Source organism: Gopherus evgoodei, chromosome 2 (genome assembly GCF_007399415.2).
Source record: "Gopherus evgoodei ecotype Sinaloan lineage chromosome 2, rGopEvg1_v1.p, whole genome shotgun sequence".
NCBI lineage: Eukaryota > Metazoa > Chordata > Testudines > Testudinidae > Gopherus > Gopherus evgoodei.
Window position 1 is genome coordinate 190,176,659 of NC_044323.1, and position 15,330 is coordinate 190,191,988.

The 15,330-nt window shown below is 38.9% G+C and overlaps 1 protein-coding gene across 3 annotated transcripts in view; it reads right to left on the bottom strand.

The window, feature by feature from the left end:
* Nucleotides 1-15,330, bottom strand: part of NFATC1 (nuclear factor of activated T cells 1) — a 143,802-nt gene that overhangs the window by 52,711 nt on the left and 75,761 nt on the right. For all 3 annotated transcript variants that reach the window (XM_030552598.1, XM_030552599.1, XM_030552600.1), the window contains exons 7-8: nt 7,735-7,790; nt 6,108-6,240 (exon numbers count right to left, since the gene is read on the bottom strand). In XM_030552598.1, coding sequence (XP_030408458.1) covers nt 6,108-6,240; nt 7,735-7,790 — 189 coding nt within the window. The remainder of the gene's footprint in view (nt 1-6,107; nt 6,241-7,734; nt 7,791-15,330) is intronic.

Consider the following 15,330-nt stretch of genomic DNA (forward strand, 5'->3'; position numbering starts at 1 on the left):
CTGAACTAACTAAAAGTGACTTTCTATGGGGCTGAAGTGTGTGGTAGCAAAAGCAGCTGTGAGGGTTACTTTCTCTTTCTGCTTTGGTTTATCTGGGTTTAGCTGCCTGTCATGAGCACTGGGTGTGTCAGTCAGCAGCTTTCCGAATGGCCTCTGCAAGCCAGGGTCTACAATTCTCCTAGTCTGTCTGTCTGTCTGTCTGTCTGTCTGTCTCTCTTTCTCTCTCTCTCACACACACACACACACACACACACACACACACACACACACACACACACACACACACACACACACCACTTTCACCTGTCTCATCTTGCAAGCTCATTGAAGAGCAGGTCCTCTTTCTAACCTTATGTTATCTGACCTGGTGCATTTTCTGACCTTTTTACAACCCCATGACAGGATTTGGCCCAGGTTCCCCATGTAATCCTATGATCAGTTTGCAGACATAGCAAGGACGCATATTTTGCCAGCCTCAGATATGAAAGTTCACCAAAAGTTCCAAGTTGAAATGTGTCAGGTGGCTATCAATAAACGTTGCTTTCTATGTCACATTAAAGCTCATTGCTTTACATCTTCATTTTATTGTTTTCAGCTAATATGACTAATGTAGCATGTTAACTTAGAAAGTGAACTGCTGGCGGAAGAGGTGAGACGAAATGGAGGTGTGACTGCTAAATGTAATCACTAGAAAACTGCTGATTGTACTCCTCTGCAGCATAGTCAAGAGATAATTTTAGAACTAAGGCAGGAAGCTGAGTAGGATGCTGAAAAAAATATGCAGTGGGCACTGATCACCCTTTCCATAAACACACTAAGAACTTTCTTCACTTTCATACTGCAAAGCTATGAAACATTAATAAGATATATCTAGTAACTAAGTATCAGGTTTTCAGAAGAGCGTAGCACTCAAAGCTTACGTTAGATTTTCAAAAGAACTTAGCTTTTATTTAGGCCCCTAAATAAGTGGCCAGATTTTCAAAAGAGCTCAGCACACTGGGTGCTTATTTAGTTGCTAAAAAAGAAGCTGAGTTCTTTTGAAAATTGGCCCTCATATGCTGAAGCAAACATCCCCAAATGTATCCAATATATTAAGCTTTTAAATGAAGATCACGCAGCTCATCACCTGCATTTAACTAAATAATAAAAGTGGTAGGGATAACATTTATAAAGTAATATATTATTTTAAAATAATTCATTAGAGTTAAAAGCATGAGTGAAACATAGAACAGGAAATATTTTACCAACAACAATGTACGAAACAATATTTTTGGTGTCAGTGTAACAGGTACACCAACTTTTTCAACTTCCTATTAACTTCACTGATGGAACACAAAAATTTTCCTAAAAACCAATGTTTTTTAAATGGGAAAAGTTACACTGAATACACAAAATCTTTGCTATTTATAGCTTAAAATAGTGTGAAAAAACAGCCTCTTCCCTTTCTTTAATGTGATCATGACTGGTATTTCCTGTCTCAGACTATGTGATTAGACTTTAAAAATGGTAGCTTCCTGTTTGATTGAACTGGTTTTCTTTATTATATCTAACACACCTTATTACATCTTCTAGTGCTTTAAGTTAACTAAGATCTATGATCTCAGCTGCACTGGTATAATTTCACTGAAGACAACAGATTTACTTTAAATGAGTTTACACCAGTGTATCTGAGGGCATGTCTACACTGCCCCACAGCTTGAACTCCTGGGGTGTGAATAGCAGTGCCACCAAAGTACTGCACCTTAACCCTCTTGTGTGGACACTGTGGGTGTGAACTAAAAGGTTCCTATTTTGCACTAATATAGACCTATTTGAAGAGGACTACATTAATGCAAACTAGGAACCTTTTAGTTCACACCTGCAGCATCCACACGGAGGAGTTCCAGCTCAGCTTTTTGGTGTGCATGCTCTTCGCACCCTCATAGTCTGAGCTGTGGGGCAATGTAGACATGCCCTGGGAGCAGAATTTGGCCTCTATTTTCAGATCTAATTTACAGAGACAGTTTGGAAGTCCTAACATTCTCCTCCCCGCATCATAACAATCTTTCCTGGACACAAACTCATTGATTGTTTTCCCTGCTTTGTTAAATAACATTTACATGGCAAAATGTAATGGAAGAGAGAACTTTTGGATGAACTAAAGCAGTATGTGACATCAGCACTCTTGCACACAGCACAGATATTTTAGATGACACTAAGCCCCTCTTTGTGAGAGACAAAATCCTAAAAAGGTCTCCTTGATTTTTAATGTATCTGTTCAAAAGAAATCTGAATAAGCAGACACCTAACTCTAACAGTTAATGAATTTCTTAAAATCTTCTCAACTTTTTCCAAAATTCCATGCAACAGGACAACTTTAAACATCTACATCTGAGATAGGGAACTAGGGCTAGATTTTCAAAGGTATTTGGATGTCTAACCCCTTTAAAAATCTGGACCCTAGTCTTATCTAGACCTTCTTAAGAGTAGCATACACATGCTGTATGGAATCTCAAATGGATTTTTAACAGTAGCATACATTTTTAAGTGCTTTCCTTCTTTTATAACATCCTTCAGATTAGATAATTCCCCAAACTCTACTGATTATGTCCACTAATATTCCTATTAACATAAATGATTATGCTAATCATATAACAAACTCATATAAACAAAAACATATCCAATCTTACACAAAATAAAAATATTAAGCACAAATACTAATGGTGTTTCTAGATGAAAATACAGTTCAAATGCAGAGTTGGCTAATGCTTCTTCACAAGTGAACATTACATTCTATATTGATAAAGCCTATTGGGCAAATATTGAAAAAAGGCTACTATGAAGACCACCTTTAAAGGGTGGACTGTTGAAGAGTGATCTCATTTTGCTTTGCAGAGATTAATGGTCTACACCATTGAACAGTGGGGGGGAATTGGGATATTTTCTGGTATTTGGCCATGAAAAAATGAGCTGTGCAGACTCACCTAAATCAATAGGCTAAGGAAATTGCTTATATTCTGTGTGACAGATATGTCCAGTGTATAATGTCAAAAGTTTAAAGCCTGCAGGCTTCAGGGTAAAGCTGATATACAGTAGCTCAGGCCTGAATAACACTGCAGCAATATTTACAAAAAATATCCCAATAGCCACGTAAACCCACATCTAATCCTTGATGATTACTTTGACATTTGCTTGTTAAAAACCTGATCGCCTCTACACTTTGTGTGATTTTGTCTGCACAAGTCAGGAGGAGTTAACTGGACAGATACGCTGCTGTTATTTTTTAAAACCTTTTTACCTAGATAACATAGTAATTGCTGGCTTAATTATTTTTTTCTTGATGAGTAGAACTTTGGTTTTCTATAATATCTTGGCAAACTACAAGAAGCTTGTGAATTAAATTAAATAAACAAGTGCAGCTTAAAAAATATCTGCATTAAATATAGCATATTTGGAGATAACTGAGTTTGGTGCTAAACTATTAGTTTAATTTTTGCATGTATATACATATATGAAAATAGTCAAGATGTCTCATCCTTACCACTAAAGGGCATGATGCAAATTACAAGCATCACCAAATACAAAAATTATACTCTTTGAATAATTAAAGGTGATTTCAAAAATATATTTGTCCTTACTACTTCTGTAGGCATAAGGGAGTTCGTAAACAAATCAGCATGTTTCTTAAAATTATTTATATATTATATGTAAAAAGGGTCTCCTAGGTCAGATTTTTCACTCTCTTACACTGGTTCTACACCTGTCAATCAAGACTGCACTGGTTTGAAGTCCTTGGAGTTACATGGGCATAAAACCAGTATCGGAGTGGCGAATCAGGCCCGCGGTGTTTCAAAAAATGACATTGTCGCAAGAGCTCAACATAATAAAGTAGGAAATCATTCTCCATTGCCTGCTTCTTGGGAAGTTATTTATACTAGTGTAAAGAGCTACCAAATCCGAATGGTAGTGGTTTACACCCACTTTGCACTCGTGTACATGACTGCATAAGGTACAGGGCAATGGAGACTCAGGGCCAGGTAGATGAAAAACAAAGGAGTATTGTTTGAAAGAAGATGTGATAGTGCAAATAACAGTCAGCAACGGACTTGAGATTTAAATATCTATGGAAGTTATATGGCTAGGTGAGCACTAGCTCTGGCCATCACAACAGATGTTTGCTGCTGAAGGCATCATGTAAGAGAATGATAACTCTTCTGTTTGTCATCTAGAAGAGTTACACAATCTTTGACTATACATAGACATACACACTGCAGAGAAGATTTGCATAATTAGGCTAATTCAACAAAACCTGGGGCAACCATCTCAGTAGAGTCCTACTATTACATTTAAGGAGTAATCTGCTGCTGTCAAATTCCCTGTTACTTTATGATGCTTTATTCTGAATTAAAGTCATGATAAAAGTCAGGACTGGCCTCAAACTAGAGTTGGGTAAAATTCAACATTTGTATTTGATGGAATTTCACCTAGAATGTTTGCAGGGTTGTTTTTTCCAAGCCATATCATGCAACTCACATTTTACTTTGTGTAAAATTCCTACAAAATGGCTATTTTCACATTGGAAACCTGTGAAAAGTGTGAATTTAAGCATATTTTCCTTGCCAACCCATTCCCTCAACAATTAGATCACTTTCACTTTAAATAAACCTTCTTAGCTCACCAAAAAAGGGCTCTCTGAAATTGATCCATTTTAAAGTTCATAAGTAAATGTAAATAAACAGGAGTAAATTTACCTTTTTTATGATGAATATTGCGCACACCTCTCTCTTGAATGCACCTAGTATTGGTAGGTTACCATCACTTCACAGCATTTGGCAACATGAGGTTCCAAAACAGCACAGATTACCACGCTTGTTGTGAAAATCCCCATACCCCAAACCTTTCATATACATAAAAGATTTTATAAGACACCTTCCGATTTCCCTTCCTCTTATGCTTTTCAGCAATGCTCCAAAGTAGGATTCAGCTGGAAAGCAATTTTCTGATTTGAATGGTAAGAAAGTAGGGGGACAGAAGGCACTTCAAAAAAGTAGCCATGTAATCTAATTTCTCTCACGGGATATCCTGGAATAGTTTCTAAGTGGTACACTCAATACCCTCTTGCATGCAGACTTTGCAAGAACCAACTGGAAAAGATGAGTGCAATGAGCCTTGTTTTTCTCAAGGGAAAGAAAAATGCTTCTTGAGCCAAGCTGTTCAATAGAGAGTTAGCAATGTCTGTTCCCTCTTACTCCATTGTATGGCCTGTTATACAGAGAGTCACTGACAGGTCCCTCTGGCCCACCAACCTGACAGACATCAAAAGGATGCCATGGACTTCACTTCATTTCTGACCTGGGGCCAGGCACCTATCCTGAAAATAGCATGAACTACTCCACAACCCAATCCTAGGCTAGAACTGGCCTCTCAACTCCACATTCAAGGAGCTTGTGTGTTCAGCACTCACAGTGGCCTGTAAGTAACACTGGGAGGGATTCTCACTTCACCTTGAGACTCAAATTTCCAACCCCAGAAAGGCAAGCAGGTGAAGGATAGGTGGCAGGACAAATCCCACGCCAATTCCAGTTCAGAGCACAGCACAGTTTATGGGGTGAGTTCAGAAGCATTGTTCAAATGATATGCTCTCTGGGGTTGGGAAGTTGTCTCTCAAGGAAGCCTGAGAAATAGCTCAGCAATCTTATTTTTTAACGAGTGTTTCTGCTGCCCATGAGCATAGAGGACCTTCTTTCTCCTCATATGCCACATGAGGAGATCTTATATGTACTGAACATGTACAGACACAGGCACAATCCAGGGTCCCCCTGCGGCCACAGACTTTGCAGACAATGAATAATGCTTGTTGTGATTTTGTTCCAAAAAGAGAGAGCTCAGAAATTTCTATCACCAAAAAGGAAACACTTTATTTGGAAGGTGTCTTCCTCAGACAGCAAATTAAGAGACAGCCCAGTGGGGCAGCTCACATTTTTTATTTTATAGCAATAATTACAACCCTGAATTGCTCAAGTGAGTTACAGAATTATTATTAGTTACATTCTATCTTTTTCTGTATCTTTTTAGCAAATATTCATATCTCTAGTTTCCACTACCTGAGGTTAGAAATATATTGTTACCATTAGCAGGAAGATAGGTGAATAGCTGGTACTGGCTTCTCTTCCGCTTTCCGTTGCAGACATAAAAATTGACCTGAACAGGACTGGTAATTCTCTGATTGCGGAAAGGTGGTATCTCCACCACCAATGAATTCTACAGAAACAAACATTAGAAAGTCAGTACATATTTAAGATAGTAGCTCTGCACAATAATACGGGTACATCAACTATGGGAATGTCTCTGCTGAATTCCCAAAGAGAAATATCGTCACTGCATATTGACTGGTGAGCAAGCCTTGGTGGGACTGAAGGTTGTGCCTGCAGCATGTTTTTTGGGTCCTTTCTGGCTAACACTTCCTGCAGCTCGGCCTAGATTTGGGTTTCTTCAGCAATGAGGTTGATTACTGGGGTCAGAAGTGTGAAGGAAGGATAACCAAAGCTGTACCACATGTATCAAGTTTGTAGATGTTACTTGCCAGGGATTTATACTTTTAGAGGAGTAGTTTCCAGAATGCTGAGATCAGAGTTGGGCATTACTGGGTGACATTTGTTAATAAAGTTTGAGCTGCTTTGATGCCCAGTATGGGTACTATAAAAAAAAAGGAGCTTTAAATGGTGTGATTCACGCTTACTCTTGGTATCACAAAAAGATTTTCCTTTTTAATACTTCCATGTTCCACAATGAAATATTTTTATTTAACATATTTCTCCAGCTATGTCAGTTTGGGGGGTGATCTTGTCAGCTCTTCTCATCCCAGAAAGGTTAGGCCTGGTCAATGCATGGCTGGGATATCTCAAAAGGACACCAAGTGCTACAGGAAGTGGTGCTGGTGATCCCTTAGACTGCTCTCTTCCCTGAATTACTAGTGGAACATGTTCCAAAAGGATGCTAAGAACAAACTTAGCTGCTGACGGCATCAACTTTTAGACCCAAAAGTAAAACTGTGGTTCTGTTTTTGATCACCAAAAGACACCAAGGACTTTTTTGAATGAGTAAGAGTGACTGATAGTGATTAGTATCCTGGCTGGTTTCAGATTCAGGTCTTTAAACAGTTTGCCCACATTTCTGCTGCAGTGGATAAATTATTCTTTACTTTTCCTAATAAACTGTTGTGTAGGATTGCTGGACTGGAAGAAAGGCTGTGCTTCCCACCTATAAATAGCGGCATTTTAGGGATGATTTCAGTGATCCAGTTTGTAAAGATGTATGCTTCTCTAACTGTGAAGCTGGTCTCCTACGGAGCTTCCAAATCTTTCTGGAGAAGGCACAAGGAAGCCAGAGAAAGTGTTGTGTCTGGTGGGTTTTTTTGTTTTTTGGCAAAAGCAGAACCCAGAACCGTATTTCTTTCTTTGCTGAGCTCAAAGTGGAATTGAGCCAGCAAAAAGAAAAAAAAAAAGTCACAGGCTGGCCCCATCCAGATATTGAAAATACATATTCCAAATGCATTTATTTTCAGAACAGATTTCATTGAAGGTCTTTTGTCCCCACTCCCATTAAAAGAAAGGTTTCCAAGAGGGAAGGCCTTACCACTTGATCTGTCAGGGTAGCGAAAGAGTGCCAAAGTTTTGGAAAGCCCACTCTAGAAGAGTGCTAGAGAAATGAAACATATTTTTAATTGCGATGTTACAATATTTAAGGCATACTTACTGGTTTGCACATTTCTTTGTCGGTTTTGGCTTCCATTTCCCACACATGGTGACCATCTAAAAGACAAAAGAAGAAGAAAATTAAATCTAGTTCTGTGCTTTGTTTTCTCCCCTTCAGCCTGAGCCTATAGTTGTTGACACATTATGAAACCTCTGTTGGGGTGGAGGAAGAAGGAAAATAGTTCTGTTGATGAGTTGCCCAAACTTTGCCCAACCAAGAAGGCACATAAGTAACTTGCCAGGAGCATGGGGTCCCATTTAGTTTGTTTGAAAGGGAGGGAGCATGGTCCAGTGGACAGGTTACTAGGATGGGAGTAAAAAGATTGAGATTAAAATCCGCCACTAATATGAGTAACTCACTTCACCGCTCATTTCCCCATATGTAAAATGGGAATATTGATGCTTGCCTCCCTTTGGAAAGTGTTTTGAAATGTATGAATGATAAATACTATCAGAGCCAAAAGTTAGGATTAAAAAGGAGCAGTGTAATGAAGGGTATCAAATTATAGCTGTCCTCATCTTCAATAGGTCCCAGCATGCAATATTCTATTTTGATATGAGCAGCCTGACCAGAGCTGTTCAAGTTTCTGCTGCTTAGATCAAGCAGGAGCATTGCTGGGAAGTGTAGTATCTATGCGTGACACCTCCACATTAAAGATCGATGTACACCAGTGAAGGATCTGCTCCTAATATGTCTGTGGGACACGTTGAATTTTGGGGCTGCATCTGGCTTGCAGGCTGCGCTTTGGCCAGTCCTGTTCTATTAGTTCAATGTGTTCATATGAGATTAATTTTAAACCATGAGGTTTATGTTTTCTGGTGATTTCTTTTGGGAAATATTTGTTTTTGAAAAATTCACTGATACAGGAACAAGTGGTCAGTGAGGAGATTTTTTGTGTTTGTTTTTCAGTGCTTCAAAACTCAACAGCAGGGAAATGAGAAAAATAATACAAAATGTAAGGTTTCCATTCCCTGAGCCCAGAAAAGGAAAAATATGTACAAATGGCCACAAACAGATCGCTGTCTGAGTTCAGCAGCAGGGACACTTGTGGTTTAATGCGCATGAGATGTCATTGGAGTGAATGGGAAAATTAAACTTGATGTCATATCTTTTGTATATTTATTGCAGCATTGGGACATGCAAATGCAAATATTAGTTATTTTGAACTTCACCACACAGCTGTTCGCATGTTTTAAAAAACAGCTTCTCTGGAAGGTACCAGTGAATGCACTTTTTCTTCTCTCTTTGCTTTCATGCCAAGGATGGAGGTGACACATTTAAAATGGTCTGATTTATTACAAATGTCTGTAAATAATATTTTTGTGTACACCACTCACACTGTGAAAGGAATGCTGTAGTGGAACTGGCTTTTGGTGACTGTTTTTACATCTCAAATCATTTCTTTTTAACATAAAAAAAGACATACAGTATGAATGCTACACACTTAGAGCACAGCTAATTTGGAATGTTTTCTATTAGAAACAATCAGCATATATGCCTTAGTTTCTTCCTCCATTTTAAATCAGGCCACCAAATAAAAATTAACAAGAAAAAATCTCTGCAGTAGGTACTGTAATAATAGGGAGAAAGAAGAGAAGAATTAGCTATACCAGCACTCAAATCTTTCTAGCAGTGTCTTTTAGGACTGACAGGATTAAACAGATCTTGCAGGAGTAATCCACAAGATGCTTTTTCTAAATTGACAATAAAAAAACCACAATCTGACCACAATCTGTCAAACTGGGACCCATCTTTTCTCCATGAAAAAAAAAAAGTTAAACTGAAGTCAAAATTAACATGATTCTGAAAGTATCAGAATTTTGACAGTACTACAAACTATTCAGAGTTACAGTCTGCTTAGGAACCTCTGCTTTAGTAGTGTTTTTACCTAAAGAAGTGCAGTCTAGTAATGAGCATGTGCTAAATTTGCCTTTGTAAGTGGATTACCAAACTTCAGGGTTTTTTCTTATGTTTAATTTCCACCTTGCAAGATGAATGACTTGAGTCAGGATTCTGTTTTTATTTCTTGGCAATATTTTTGTAAAATTCAAAATGGCTCCTTCTACAGCTAATCTTTCAATTACCTCATCCAGGGCTGCCATTATGTGCTTTTGAAATTTTTATGATGACAAAGAGTGAGTTTTTTCAGAAACATTTTAGATGATATAATCTAAACTGTTCTATATAAAATAATCCTGAGCTGTGTTTATTCTTTGGCTATTATCTAGAAGCTAATAAGAACACTAGCTTTTGCTCCAATAAGAAATTCTCTTGAGAATGTCCAGACCTTTGCTGTTTAAGGGGGAGGGGGAAAAGACGACTCATTAAGAGTTTGTGACATTTCATTTAACCAAAACATAAGGAGGAGAAGTTGTTATGAAGCAGAGACAAAAAAAGTAGACAATTCTTCATGTTACGTCTGGTGAACCGAGTAGGAAATCTCAACGCCCACGGACTGGGATCAACTCCAGGAGGGAAACCTTAGACCACTACGTCAACTTCTCACAGTAAACATGTTTTGCAGGTTTATACAGTTCAGCTGAAATTAAAAAATGAAAAAGAAAAAAGAAAAGAAAAGAAAAAAAAAGATGGGAATGGAACAATTTGTGGGGGCTTGAAACATTTGCCTCTCTCAGGGAAAAGTATTTTTCTTCCAGTGCCACATATGCCCAGTATCCTACCAAGTATATAGGATACCTTCTCTTGTCAGAATGCCTGAGGAGTGAGGACCGATACACCACAAAAGTTTCCATTGTAAGTCTGCCACATCTGCATCAGCCTGGCTGACTCACAGCCCAAGGCAACTCCCTGCTTGGCCAAGGGCCAACAAAAGTACACCAGAGCAATTTATACCTTTCCAAAATGCAAATAATTCAAATTACAGACATAACACAAAGCTGAAGCAGACACATTTCAGGCATTCCCGTTAAAGTTTACTCTCTGGAATTACTGTACCCAAATGGGCAGTTGTTATACAAAGAGAGAGAGAGAGTCTTTTCCAATTTATTTATTTACGTTTACAAAGTATTTTTAAAATCCACTCTCCAAATCAAATGCCTCATTTCAGTCAGAGTGTTTGTTAACATTGTGTTATGGTACACTGAAGGGATAGATGTATGGGAAATCTCTCTCCAAAGCTCACATTTCGCTTCTCTTTTGGATCAAGAGAATGCCTCAGGGTTTTAATTTTTTTGCACGGGGAAAGGAGGCACGCCACAGAGAACATAGAGCAAAGCCCAGTGAAATTACTGGAGATTAAATCTTGGCCCCACTCTGGGAGTTTTCAGTGGGTTTTGGAGTGTGGGGAACCAGCTACACAAATAACAAAACTTCTATGCAAGCAGGAAACAATTTGGCTCTCTCTACTCAGGATGGATCTAAGAGTCTGGAAGGGCAATATTAGTGCTGTTTGTCACAATTTACAGCTGGTGATCAGTGTAATTGTCAACTGAAGACACAGGGATTTGTTGGGAAGTCTGACATTTAAAGACTGATAACTGTGATGTGCCTTTATTGATAGCATTTTCTGTTCTGAGTGCACGTCGTCCAGCTCTGCTTTAGCATTCTTTTTCAGTTGGTGGTAAGCACATGGAGTTACTAGTGATGAAAACATGGTACACCTACTTCATTAGTATGGGTTTTTTTTAACTTTTCAATATATAAAACCCATTTAAAATGGAATGGCTCAACAGTGAATGGTTCTTTGTAGTTCACTCCTATCAACTGCTCACTGCAGAGTTAAAGGAAACTGTGCAGATGTCCAGAAGTAAAAATATTCTAAATCATTAGGGAATTCCCTGCAGCATGAGTCACAGAAACGGCTTCCCCACCACACCCAACTAGATTTCCACATAAAAAGGCATTGTAGGCCTGTTTTAACACAGCAGAAGCGCTAAAAGAAGTTGAGTAAACCTCATAGTATCAGTTACTTAGATATATTGTGGTCTCTTAGGCTTCAGTATTTTTCTTAACATAGCGGTAACTTAGAGTCAAAGAGCTATAAAGGCTTTCCAAAGAATTGTTTTGCTGTCTTCTAATCCTTATTGGTGTATGTCAGAAATTATCTTTATGTGTCTCTAGGACTGTGTTTACTTTCTATACACCAGAAAATTGCTGCTGAATAGCTAGAGGTTTAAGAGATCACAAGAATCAAACCAGCAGTTTAGCTGGAATATTACATTAACATGAAGATTTTATAGGCACACAAAAATTAAGAGGAGAAATAGCAAGATCAAAGAATATGCATTATCAAAACAACAAAAAAACTAGAAACCCGAAAGCATATGACATCTGTGTCTGGTGATCACTCCAGCTTTGCCTCCATGAAATGGACATAACAAGAGACTTTGTAGACGCTTATATTGTCTTACTTTACTTGAATAGATTAAAAATATTCCAGCTTCCATAATAAACATGCGGTCACTCAAAGACATAGAAAAAAACAGATATTATCTAGGATTTAATTGCCTATACTTTGCCTCCTTCCAGTCTGCAGTTAAGCCAAGCTTGGCTGCAATGGTGAATTGGGCCTGTGGTTTTTACATGGATATATTTTTCAACCAAAGGTTTGGAACTACTTTCTCCTAAAGGAACCCATTGTTTGCTTAATTGTTGTGAATTTGCTGTCAACACTGATTTCCTGAACAGCTCAGTTCACCTTATTATATAGGAGATCCACAGCAACTGTGCAATACTGGGGTCCAAACAGAGACATTGTTAGAGCAGAATATGGCATGACCATATGTTCTGATTTTTGGGTGCCCTACAGACAAAGCCTACCCTACCCTACCCTTATTCAAGTTAATGTGCATTTCATTGCCATCCAAATCCTTCCACGTTACAGGAGCCACAAGTTTTAGATTTATCTTCTAATAATTCATTCCTTGTGAAGTGTGTTCATGTTATCGCCTGACATGGAGATGATTGATTTGCAGTTATATCCTGAGGGAAGGGTAGGTTTCTATGCTAGAGGAGAGAGTGGATATTAAGTTGGACTCCTCTCATTCAGAGCTGCAATCAACCAGCCTTGTGTTTAGATACCACCAGTTCTCACAAGTTAAGCAAGCTAGGTCAGGTGTGTACTTGGATAAGAAAACTCCAAAGGAAACCTAGTAGGGCTGTCGATTAATTGCAGTTAACTCGTGGGATTAATTTAAAAAAATTTAATCACGATTAATGACAGTTTTAATCGCACTGTTAAACAATTGAATACGATTGAAATTTATTAAATATTTTGGATGTTTTTCTACATTTTCATATATATTGTATTCTGTGTCATTGAAATCAAAGTGTGTATTATTTTTTATTAAAAATATTTGCACTGTAAAAAAGATAAACAAAAGAAATAATATTTTTCAATTCACCTCATACCAGTATTGAAGTAGAATCTCTTTGTTGTGAAAGTGCAACTTACAAATGTGGATTTTTTTGTTATATAACTGCATTCGAAAACAAAACAAAAACAAAACAATGTACAACTTCAGCACCTACAAGTCCACTCAGTCCTACTTCTTGTTCAGCCAATTGCTAGGACAAACAAGTTTGTTTACATTTACAGGAGACAGCGCTGCCCTCTTCTTATTTATAATGTCACCAGAAAGTGAGAACAGGCATTTACATGGCACTTTTGTAGTCAGCGGTGCAAATATTTGTAATAAAAATAAATATAAAGTGAGCACTGTACGCTTTGTATGCTGTGTTGTATTTGAAATCAATTTATTTGAAAATGTAGCAAACATCCAAAAATATTTAAACAAATGGTACAGTAACTCCTCATTTAATATTGTAGTTCTGTTCCTGAAAAATGCGACAAAGCGAAATGATGTTAAGCGAATCCAATTTCCCCATAAGAATTAATGTAAATGGAGGGGTTAGGTTCCAGGGAATTTTTTTGTCCAGACAAAAGGCATTATACACATTTTAAACAAGCAATTTAATACAGGTATAAGTATTAAACAAACAATTTAATACTACAATCATCATTGCTGAGTATGAAGCAATGGGAACATCATTGCTGAGTATGAAGCAATGGGAGGTGCCCTCACCTTACCCCACACAGGCATAGCCCACTGGCACTGGAGACAATGAGGCAGGCCAGGAGGCTGAAGGTGCTGTAGGCTAGGAGAAGCACATTGTGCAGCAGCAGCAGCAGCTTCCCTGACCGTGCAAGCACTAGGTGGGGGGGCTCAACCCTCGGCTCACTCTTCCCCCAAGCCCTCACTCTTAACCCGCCTCTTCTCCTCCCACACCTCCTCCCCCTTTACTCCGCATGCCACATCCTTGTTCCTCCCCGCTCCCTCCGCTGCTTCCTGCCCATGGCAATCAGCTGGTTTGCGGCGTTCAGGAGGCAGGGAAGGGAGAGAGCGCCTGCATGCTGAATCTTCGCTCCTTCCCTCTCCCTCCTGAACGCTGCAAACCAGCTGATTGCCGCAGGATAGGAGGCAGGGGGAGCAGGGGAAGGCGCTGATCTGCAGGGCCCTCTGACGGGCAGGAGGCACTGGGGGGGGCATAGGGGAGCTGATGGGAGGCAGTCAGCTGTGGACAAAGCAGGCAGCCAAACAATGTTATAGTGGAGCATTGCACAACTTTAAATGAGTATGTTCCGTAATTGAGCAGGGATGTAAGATCGAAACAACGTTAAGCGAAAGCACATTATGCGGGGGTTACTGTATTTGCTTATTGTTTAACAATGTGATTGTGTGATTAATCGCAATTAATTTTTTTAAGCACTTGAAAGTTAGCTCTAAAACCTAATAACTCTGTGAACAAACCCACTATCCTCTCCTCCTTCTCTCTCCACTTCTACCATGCCACCTACATGAAATTAACCTACTAATAAGAGATACAACTGCAAATGCAGGGCACAAACCTGTGTAGAAAGGAGCAAGTTTATAGTCATTTTTCAATCATGTTATCTTCCCTTCTAGGCTGGTGTCCCATCCCACCTCTCGTCTGTTCATTAGCTCCAATCCCTCAAGGGTCAGAGTTAAATCTGTGTGTTTGAGTGGCATTTCCTCCCAGCTGATCAGATTTGTTTGCAGAGTAGCAGGGAGTGGGAGAAAGGAGGGAAGAGGAAGGAGCCCCCTTGCCAGCTCCACACAGATGTAACCTAAAATTCACAAGAATGCTCAAACAACTGTCTGGCAACTGGACTTGTGGTCTCCCAGTCACTGTTTTATTTGAAGGAATGTTGGCAACTCAGCCCAGCCAACCATAGATACCGCCAGAAAACCTGTCCCTACTCAGTTCAGTCAACTTCTGCACATCTGAATTTGCCATTCAGTTAAACCTAACTGAAAATGTGATTGAAAATACCAGACATTTTCTAAGAGGCATTTCTATAGAACCACACTCTCAGCTTTACTATTGGGATCTACAATTCTTTAGCTCACTGGACCTTTACCTATCTCTGTGGACGGCATGTGCATCAAATATCACCGGTAACATTAAAGTGATGCACTACATACATCAATATAGTATTTAAGGATCAGATTGTACAAAGCTCAAGTCTGAGGTCTGCACACAAGTAACACCATTGCATGCACAAAACAGATGCTTTATCCCTCAAATGGCTAGATAGCTCACTAAATTTTCATT